The sequence below is a fragment of the Colossoma macropomum genome, unplaced genomic scaffold (genome assembly GCF_904425465.1).
Source record: "Colossoma macropomum unplaced genomic scaffold, Colossoma_macropomum, whole genome shotgun sequence".
Lineage (NCBI taxonomy): Eukaryota > Metazoa > Chordata > Actinopteri > Characiformes > Serrasalmidae > Colossoma > Colossoma macropomum.
Window position 1 is genome coordinate 28,521,089 of NW_023494803.1, and position 10,368 is coordinate 28,531,456.

Consider the following 10,368-nt stretch of genomic DNA (forward strand, 5'->3'; position numbering starts at 1 on the left):
GAAAGCCTGGAGAAGGATTCCAACCAGACTGCACTAAGGGTCCTCTAAAGCATGTCAAAGTTTGGGGCTGTTTTTCTTACAGTGGTGTCAGTGAGCTTGTGGGCTCATGAACTGAAGTGCAGAAAGGCATTCTAGATGCAAACCTGCAGAAGTCTGGGTAGAAACTGCTCAAATGATAACGATCTGAAACACACCAGCCGCCTTTCGAAAGGTCTTGAAATAGTCTCTTTAAAACAGACACCGCTTGCTCTGACATTCTGGTTTCCAAACACACCAAATGTACATTTTAAAGTATGGCACAAATGTCCAAATACTTTTTGGGGCCACTGTAGCTGCCATAAAATATTCTTCACAATAAAGCCTTTTACTTCTGTATTTTCTAAAACAACAGGTTAATTACTAAACCAACAAGTACATCAATTTTATTTGTAATTAACATTTGTTTGCTGTTTAACAGAGAAAAATATGTAGTCAGCACTGAGCTAAAGACACTTTTCAAAACACATGACAAACATAAAAGTTAATCCTATAAAAGAAGCTGAAACACTGATGTTGCTGTGCAGCCTCCCATAGTTAGTTAATGGGATCAGTTAATTTAAGTCACAACTCACAGCTTGGCTAACCAAAAACAGCTGATGTTTTTTCAGACATTACATGGTTCAAAAGCTCTATACACAAGTGGCAAGTTATGCCCACAACCACTTCTGTACAGAAACACTGCACACGGACCTCTGCGTGCTTCTGTGTTGGGTAATCATGGTTCCTTTTGACATGTTTCTCACGGAATCTTTGGGACTATAAGGTGTCTTAAAATGTCTTAAGGATGGGAGGTATTTGTCTAGTTTAATGTGCCTTATGCACTACGTCAGTGTAGCATTTAAAGGAAAAAAAGGCCATTCAAAGTGCTAGTAATAGAGTAATAGGGATGGTCCACTTTCCCAAGAACTCATACATTACATAATGTGCCCTCTGGTTTCCTCTGCTTAACACTAACTAAATCAACGGCACTTATTTTGGGGGTGAATTTAACTCTGACCACTGCAGTTACTAAAAAGCAGCAAAGAGAGAGCAGAGTACCGGTTCAAATATTCTTTCACATTGCCCGTTCACTTCTCACATCTTTGGATCTTTGCAAGTTTGGTATTGTCTGTAAACAAGTTAATAAAGCAGTAGAATAAGTAACAAATCCATTGCTTTTGTCTTTATTTCATGTACCATAAACAAGACAGATGTTACAGAGGCAAACTGCTCACACAATACATTCAGGCATTCATTTAAAGTGAAACAAAGTTCACATTCTGGTTTCTGATTCTTCATCAGGTACCATGTTTGTCATTCATCCTTCATCATTATCTATCACAAGGTGCAGTCAGCCACAAACCCTTACGAGGGCAGCTGTACGCGGTGATTAGTGTGGAAACGCTAAAATGCAATTTCTCTTATTGGCTTATCCATTTATACAAAGGTTTTTCATCTGAGCCTGCCTTGCATGGTCTGACTTGGAAAGGCCATACACTTCCAGCTAAACAAAAGTGAGTGATCCTCTATTTGGAAAATCATTATTTCTATATATTTACATTCTGAGCTCTTCCTCGTTGAACAGGACTTTGTGGTAGACACAGAGTAGAATTTTATTCTCACAAAAAGTAAAATATTCACTTTAATGAATTATACTGGATTTTAACCCATCAGAACAGCTAATCTCTCAATATATCCATTGAAAATAAACAATTGCCGTTTTGTCATAGTTTTAATTTGATTTAAATACCCACAATGATATTTTCGCCTGCATAATTACTCTGAGAATCAATGAAAAGTTGGAAAATGGTCATGCTAAAATGAATTAGGTTTATTTTTACAACATAAATGCCATAAGGGGGCAAAATAAAATCCAAGAAAAATGCAGGATATGGGCCCTTTAAGCATTCTACACTTTCTCTGGCAAAACCACAGCCAGGAAGTTTAGCAAGAACAGCTAATTCAATGAGGAGAGTGAACAGGCTATTGAGCATACAGCAAAAATACACCCACAAGCTAATGTAATAAAAGCATGACATAACAGTCAGATAAGAAAGTACAACAAAGTAACTTCTTGGAATTTTCTTGTACTCTATATGATGTAAGGCTGTCTTTGTTCTGGAGGCTTGTTTGTGTTAACATTGAAACAAGAAGCTAGAGCACTGAGAGAACTATAATTTTACCCAGTACAATGGAGGTTCCATCAACAAAACATTTTTCCCTTTCGTGTGTTGTTTTTGCCCTGCGATGGACTGGCGACCTGTTCAGGGTGTAACATGGTAATGAGACGTTTCGTCTTGTATGTTTTAATAACCTTATGTGAGAACCGAGAGACAGTGCACCCAAATGACGGTAATACCACCTACAACCACATAATTAGAGACTGCATGTACCACTTTTCTTTTCCAATACACATACCAATTTTTCAATGCTGAGTTGTCAGCTGGTATTGATTTGGATCTGAAATTGTTTCTTTAAAATCTACTAAGCTTTGAAATTATTTAAATTCTTCAAAACGCATTTTCTGCTGATATCAGTCAAATACCCATACCTGGTATTGGATCGGTGACATCTCCTAAGTACAATACACCTATTTTAAGCTGGATTTATAGGATGTCTGGTGTTGCTCAGAGGAGGATGTGTTCTCCTTTTGAGTCTTGGCTCCTTTCATGCTCTTCTTCAAGCTCTTAAGGCACTTTTCCTGCCACCACTACCATCGACTGAGTCTGGATTAACTCACTGACTGTGGATGTCTTGTGCTCCTGTCAGTCATGGCCTATTTTATGAATAACCTCTAAGTGCAAACAACTGCAAAAAAAAGACCGTATTATAGCTCAGGGCATGTTCCCAAATAAAACCTGCTGTATAATGACATTTTGACCTTAAGGATGTAGGATCTCAGCAGGGTGAACATGAGTTACAGCCTTGTAAAAATAATTGTTGGCAAATGTTCATTTCACAAAAACAGACCATGGCTGTAGCTGCGTAATAAATCAACCCAAGTAAATAACCAGTAACATTCACTTTCAGAGCTTTATTCATTGATTCACACAGGCATGAACCCAACATCTGAACAATGAGTAAAATCCGATATATCTATCTGCAACAATTCATAATTAAAAGTACACCATATCCAAAAATATTCAGACACTTATAGTATAATCCTGTTTTCAGAGGTAGGGTGAACACCTAGTGTAGTGTTAAGATTCTTGCTCAAAGATCCTTATTGGTGTAGCATGATGTACTTGCCCAGGCAGAGAAATCAATCTCCAGTATGCAGCATGAAGGGCAGCAGTGTTAATAACTAAATTCAGCTACTTTAAGACACGTCCATCACTGACACAGGTGTTCCATTTGCACAAGCAACCATGCTAAGCATCAGCTAGATGGGTATAAAGCCTCCAGCACTGGGCTGTGGGGCAGCAGAACTGTGTTCTCAGTTGTGATGGAGCTCCATCCGATAACTTTGGGATGGTTTAGAGTGCTGTTTGTGAAAAGATCTCTCAACATCAGTACCTGGCCTCACTAATGCTCCTGTGGCTGAATGCAATCAAATCCTCACAGCAATGATCCAATATGAAGTGAAAACCATCTCAGAAGAGTAGAGGTTGTTAGGGCAGCAAAGGGAGAACAACCTCCCTATTAATACCCTTGATTTTGGAAGAAACGTTTGATGAGCAGGTGTCTACAAACTTTTGGACTTATATGGTTGGTTTCCAGGACAGGCATTAAACATAGTTCTGTGTCTGAATGTAGATTCACTGGAGATTCCACTGAACGGAAAGTGTAGTCCAGGACTAGGCTTAATCCCTGTCTGGGAAACCAACCCATAGTGAGGTAAAACCTACTCTCAGCTCTACTGCCACCATGTGGTGAGGTTATAATAAAGCATTTAAAATATATCCAAGAAACAAGTCTGTACTAATACAGATGATCACACACTGCATGCAGCTACTTGCGTCTCAATCCTGTGTGGCAACTTTTAACGGCCAGGTTTCTGACTGAATAGAAGACCAGTGTGTTTTTTTGAATGACGTAAACAAACTCAGAGGAGTTGCTAAGGCCTAGGCTATGTGATCTTTTCAGGGCTTTGATGGTTCACACCCACTAGGATATTTAATGGGGTGGATTGCAGTCTGCAAAGCAGGCGATTACTGAGTGCAATGGCGCAGTCAGGCCTGCTTGATTTTAAACTCTGTATCAATTTGCACTGCATCATATAATCACATAAAATCATGCATTGGTGATTTTCTACTGGCCAGCACCACACATTCCCGTACAATCCAAGTTACCTTGTACATAGTAGTTCATTGTGTTGTATACGTTGGTGTAAGTATAAACAACAGAACTATACAAAATATCAATGAAAAGTACCTTGAGGAGTACTTATCTTGGAAAGGTGCCCTGATGGTGACATGTTTAGGTACAAGGCAGTAGTGCAACAAGCTATAAGTGAGAAAATTAGGTTCTGAAAAATCCATGGATAGATATGTCAGTACTTTATTTTCTCAAATTAGTATTGTACTCTAATAGAACTAATTATTTGCTTCAGTACAAGAACAATTTCTTAGAACTCTTTCCAGCAATGTGTCACATATTTTGGCTAAAAAGGCTTTCATCTGTAGACCTTCCAGACTTATTCCCTTTTGTACTTTCCATAGCAGCATGTACACATAACCTCTTTATCTGAAAATATTTATTTACAAATTTAGTTATTCTATGTATGTATTCATGTAAAAATACCATACTGTTCATTTCACTTCTAGAAAGGACACTCCACTTCTCCTTATAGGATTCAGTCAATTACTGTAGATATTTAATTAGGTGATGTTGGATCTTCAAACGCTGCTTTGAACTTGTTTTTGACCCGTTCCATTCACATCATCACAGCACTCACCTCTCAGGCATAACAGCCAACCACTACAGACAGGCCTTGTCTCAGTCTCGGTCACACTGATTACACTTTACAACCTATGACTGATATCTGTACATGAAACTGTCCTTTGTTCATTGTGCTAATAGATATAAGCCCAAATAAGGAACTGCTTAAATGCTATGATGACCTCCACAGAACATTATACTGAATGTACTACTGTTTTAGCAGGGGAGGAAAGAGTAAAGCCATCCTTGTGCAGTCAATTTCTGCAGGCCAACTATGAGGTAACTGCCTCCACTTACTAGATCTGCACATATAACCTGAAATGTTTATAAAACTGATTCTGAAACCATGTATTGATCTAAAGATAACCAAATTAGTGGAATATTGAATTCAAATTACACTTATTTACAAGTACCCTAAAAATAATATTTCTGAAAAATAATATATATATATATATATATATATATATATATATATATATATATATATATATATATAGTACATATAATGACTAAAATGAATTCCATTAAAATGGGTTGCTGGATTTTGTGGCTAAAGATGTGAAAAAAGAAGAAGCTTAGTGTAAAATCACATGTGGTGAAACTGGAGGAGACAGGGGCATGATATACCAACAACACTTCGGTTTTAAATTAATGAGGAACATGGATGACCCAATAACATGAGGTCAGACAGTATCTATCGCAATACATGTACAGATGTGGAATCACACTTTAAACCTACAGTGCTGTGCATAACAGAACATTATATATAAAGCTGTTTAGAGGAGAAGAAAACATTTATTTATCCAAAAAACTAACTTTAAAATAAATAAATATAAACATGTAAATCACACACTGTGATTGCATGTCTTTACATCTTTCATTAAATGTAATCACCTGCGCTGCTGGTGGAATTTACAAATCCATGCAATGGCTGGAGTGCAGCAAGAGGTCAGGAACCAAACATGTTCTTCTAATTGTATTTTTCTAATCGAGATAAATACAAAACAAAATGTTCTTGTTACATTGTATTATATTTTTTGTTTATTTGTACTTATACTTCCGTTACACAGCATTTTTGATTTTTGGCAATAACACACATACTGTCAAGATAAATAAACAATTTTCTTGGCTCAGATTTTTGTACAGTATTGTACACTCACTGGCCACATTATTAGGTACACCTATATTGTATCTATACTCATTGTCCATTTTATGAGCTCCACCTAACATACTGGTGCACTTTGTAGTTCTACAATTACAGATTGTAGTTCATCTGTTTCTCTGCATAATGTATTGGGCTTTCTTTATCCTGCTTAGTGATGAGAACTCTCTCAGGACCACAGCTGAGCAGGTATTATTTGGGTGGTAGATCATTCACAGCACTGCAGTCAAAATCTGACCTTTTTTGTGCAAAGGCCCCAACATGGTCAATTTCACACTTTTGTTTATGTTGTATATTTCCAGGTTTAAAAGCAAAAAGAGTCATGTGGTCAAAGTGGTCTCTTTTGGACCCCCTGTCTATCTAATAAAATCTAATAAAACTCTATATCTCCCTCTGTATATCATTATGGCAAAATCAGGCCACTGGATCAACTACACATTCCTCTAACCATATGTATCAGGTGCTTTTTTAATTAAATTTTACTAAACCACACTGGTATTGGATTAATTAGAGAGTACATATAATGACTACAGTTCATTCCAAAAGTTGACTCAGATGAACATAAATCTAATTGATAGTATGGGATATTGCTGGCGGGATCTGGCAACCTGGCATGGGCAGGTACAGAATTCAAAAGATTCAACATTTTAAATCTTTGTGCTTTAGGAAAGCGCCTGCTTGGCTAACTAGTGCGGTTCCATTATTACCTCACCGACGACTTACCCTTCTGTGACCACAGATGATCACGACGTTTAGTCCGCCTTTACATTTCCCTCAGTCAGAGCTCAGAGTTTGTTGTAATGCTGAGCAAAGTCTGGTCTCGATGAGCTCAGCCATATCGAGGCTGAGTGTAGAAAGCTCGACCACTGCTACTTTCGGAAACTCCCACTAAGTCGCTTCTCTGCTGTTTCCTGCAACGATGTGAGATGAAGGAAGAGCAAGTTTAAAAGCTTTGTTCAGTTGTGTTTTAAACCAACAAATTCTGGATAGCCGACAGATCATGAAATAAGGTAAGCTGTTCTTTAAGGTGTTCTGTTCTGTTAAGGTAAGAGTTCTTTATTACAGTTTTACAGCGTCAGGTTTCTTTGGGTTTGTACCTTATTTCATTTAAATTTTTAGTGGTTGCATCTAAAGCTTTGAGTCGCTGGCAGGTGGTCAGAGAAAACACAAGAAATGAGATGTTCTCGACCATGAAGTTTGATGCTTGTCGTGTTTACCGAGTTAGCAGTATGTAAGGGCTAATTAGACTGTGAAACCTGCTCAACGACAACATGTTTGATTCATGTGGAAGCCATCTTCTCTGTTTTTAGTGACTGAGCTTAAATATGGGCTGCTTGTCAAAGTTAATGTCAAAGTGTAGATGCCGTTGTACAGAGGTGTATTTAACTGACATTGTATATATACCTCACTCAAATATCTCACTTCTGCTTTAACCAAACAGACCCCATGATTACACAGTTTTATATTTAGTTCCTTTTATCCACTAATATTGAAGGATTTCTGTAGAGATTCAAATACAGATTTGAGCATATTACTTTTTTTACTGGTGTCCTTGTTACTAAGTAAAGGGAAGTCCCCACCCGGTGGTTCTCTGTTTGGTTATACTTGGTCTTATAGGAAGTAAGCATCATGATTTGTGCATGATTTCCATCACTCGGAAAAAAATACAAGTCATAACTGTCACACAATAGTACTGGCATGGCTTTATAATGCAAGGGGTTTCACAAGAAGGGGGTTTTGGTGACTGAACAAAAACTCTACTCCTACGCAGGAATAATGTCAAGAGGCCTATGTTCTCAATTCAAAAGTCACAAGAATCTGTAGCTGGTTGCATTGGAATATGTCATCTCTCAGCATCACTGAGGTTTAACATGATCTGGGTATGTGTCTCAGCAAACCCTGAGCCACAACCTGTGAAATCAAGTCAGATTTCAAACTAATTTTGTCCTTTTGTTATCTTCTAGGAGAAATATGAAGGACAGACTGTGTGACCTTAGTGATGTTCAAACCAAACTCTCGCAGGAAGAGCATCTTTCAGCAGAAAATGGAGAGAACATAGACAATGGCGAGCTGGAGCAGCATGCGGTGGTGTTCGAGGGTGAGGACGTCATGGACGACGTGTTCAGGGAGGTCCAGTCGATGCACAAAAAAATAGCTCACCTCAGGATGGAGGTGAAGAGGCTGGGCAAGCAGAACACTCGTTTCCTCACCTCCGTCCGACGCATCAGCAGCATCAAACGTGACTCTAATGCCATTGCACGCAACATCAAAGCCGAAGGAGAGAAGCTGTATGCGAAGCTACAGCAGATGGATGCGCAGTGCAAAAATCTGGAGGAAAAACATGGAGCTCATTCTGCGGTGGTCCGCATGGCTCGCTCCCAGTACATTTCTTTGACCAGCGCCTTCCATGAGGCTATGTCTGAATATAATGAGGCTGAGATGGCACAGAAGGAAAGCTGCAAGATGCGCATCCAGAGGCAGGCGGAGATCATGGGCAAGGAGGTGACTGGGGACCAGATTGAAGAGATGATTGAGACTGGGAAGTGGAACGTGTTCTCTGATGACCTGGTCACAGATGGAAGAACATTCCGCTCAGCGCTCAATGAGATTGAGAACCGTCACAAGGAGCTTCTGGAACTGGAGAGCCGCATACGGGACATTCACGATCTCTTTTTCCAGCTGGCTCTGCTAGTAGAGCAGCAAGGGGCTATGGTGGACAACATTGAGGCCAATGTGTGTGCGACACAGGAATTTGTAGGCAGAGCTACTACAGAGATAAAGAAAGCTGTGAAATACAAGAAGAAAAACCCATGCAGACAGCTCTTCTGCTGCTGTTTCCCGTGTTGCAATAAGTGATGAATAACATGCGTTAATGCACGCCCATGTCTCACCCTTTCACAATCATGCCTTTCACAATAATAGGCCTGTTTACTAAAGGCATAGTGGCTTTAAAGAACAATAAAGTTAACTGTGCGGTTGATCACTCGGATGCAAAGCAGCGTGCTGTTGTTGCATGAGGGTCCCATGATTAACAGGCAGGCACATTTAACCTCTTTCACCTCTTTCTTGCATTTTGATTTACTTCCTCATGCTTGGCATATAGAGAGTGCTGTAGGCCAGTGGCCTGAGCGTGATAGGTGTGACCAAGCTCACTGTGTTGTTAACCACAAAAATAGCAGTGCATATTATCTTCATACAGTTCTGTCACTGTTTGTGCTGGGTAGATGTTAGAGAACATTTATTTGGTGCATGTGGAGATGAGTTGTTGAACAGTGAACAGTTCTCATGAATTGTAGTAATGTAAAAAAAAGTATTCATACTTGTGTCCGTGTATTTTAAAAGTATCTAAAGGGTATTATGTCTGCAGAGCAAGAAAGCTTTATGTCTTATGTCAAGTGGGCACATTGTGCAGCCAATTAATAATACCTGTTGTTAATATTCACTGTTATCATTAATTTAATAAATAATTTTACTTTGTAGTTTTAGTGTTATGTCTTGGAAGAAGTTACTTTTACTGGTTTCTTTTAACTTCTCTATTCTAGTTTCTGTTACATAACTGATAGTAGAGGAGAATGCAGTACTTTACAGTCTTACATCAGCAATGGTAGCTGTAGCAGATCCTGAAAAATGCACTATACAAATATTTTCCCAATAAATTCCTAACTGCTAATACAATAAGTAATACATAGAGTGGATAATATGACAGTATTTTATCGTATTCTGTTAAATAACATCGAAATACACCACAATATGCTTTACTCTGCATATCTCGGTTATCGTCAATACTTACAGAGCGCTGATCAGCTGCATGTTTCATTACAAAGAGAGCATAATTATTTTAATTTAGTTCAGCACAGTATGTGAAATGTTGAATAAAGAGCACTGTATTCATACTTTCTGATAGTGTTTTTTTAATGTGGCAGTGCTGGTGCATTCTGTCTGTTCCATCTTATCCAATCTCAAAAAACTAAATATTGTGATACATATTGTGAAAATTACTACTGTATTCTGTATTGTGGGACATATTGTGTATCGCTCACCCCTAGAAATACATATCTTGAGTTAGTCTGCATAAATATAAATACTCTGTGTACTTCTCCTTTGTTTTGGGTGTGGCTACAGCATAGTTATTGGACCTTATACTGATACTGCCACATTTGGCATTAAGATGACACACTGACCAAGCATATTGCATTGTACACTGCATGTGGGAAACGCACTATAATCATGTCTCTATTTCAGGTTAACACAGGACACAATTTATATCTAAATACTTTTTTGTTGCGTTTGATCTAATACAAGCCTCC

General features: G+C 38.5%; 1 protein-coding gene across 1 annotated transcript; it reads left to right on the top strand.

Annotated features, from left to right (window-relative positions):
- The first annotated feature begins 6,711 nt into the window (after positions 1 to 6,711).
- stx11a (syntaxin 11a) lies at positions 6,712 to 9,934 on the top strand. The gene is made up of 2 exons (XM_036593295.1): positions 6,712 to 7,071; positions 8,026 to 9,934. Exon 2 carries the CDS (start codon positions 8,033 to 8,035, stop codon positions 8,915 to 8,917), a length of 885 nt encoding a protein of 294 aa, XP_036449188.1. The 5' UTR covers positions 6,712 to 7,071; positions 8,026 to 8,032; the 3' UTR covers positions 8,918 to 9,934.
- Positions 9,935 to 10,368: the final 434 nt, after the last annotated feature.

Bases quoted from the DNA above. Each gene is read 5' to 3' on its own strand.
- stx11a (XM_036593295.1), top strand. From the start codon at position 8,033: ATGAAGGACAGACTGTGTGACCTTAGTGATGTTCAAACCAAACTCTCG.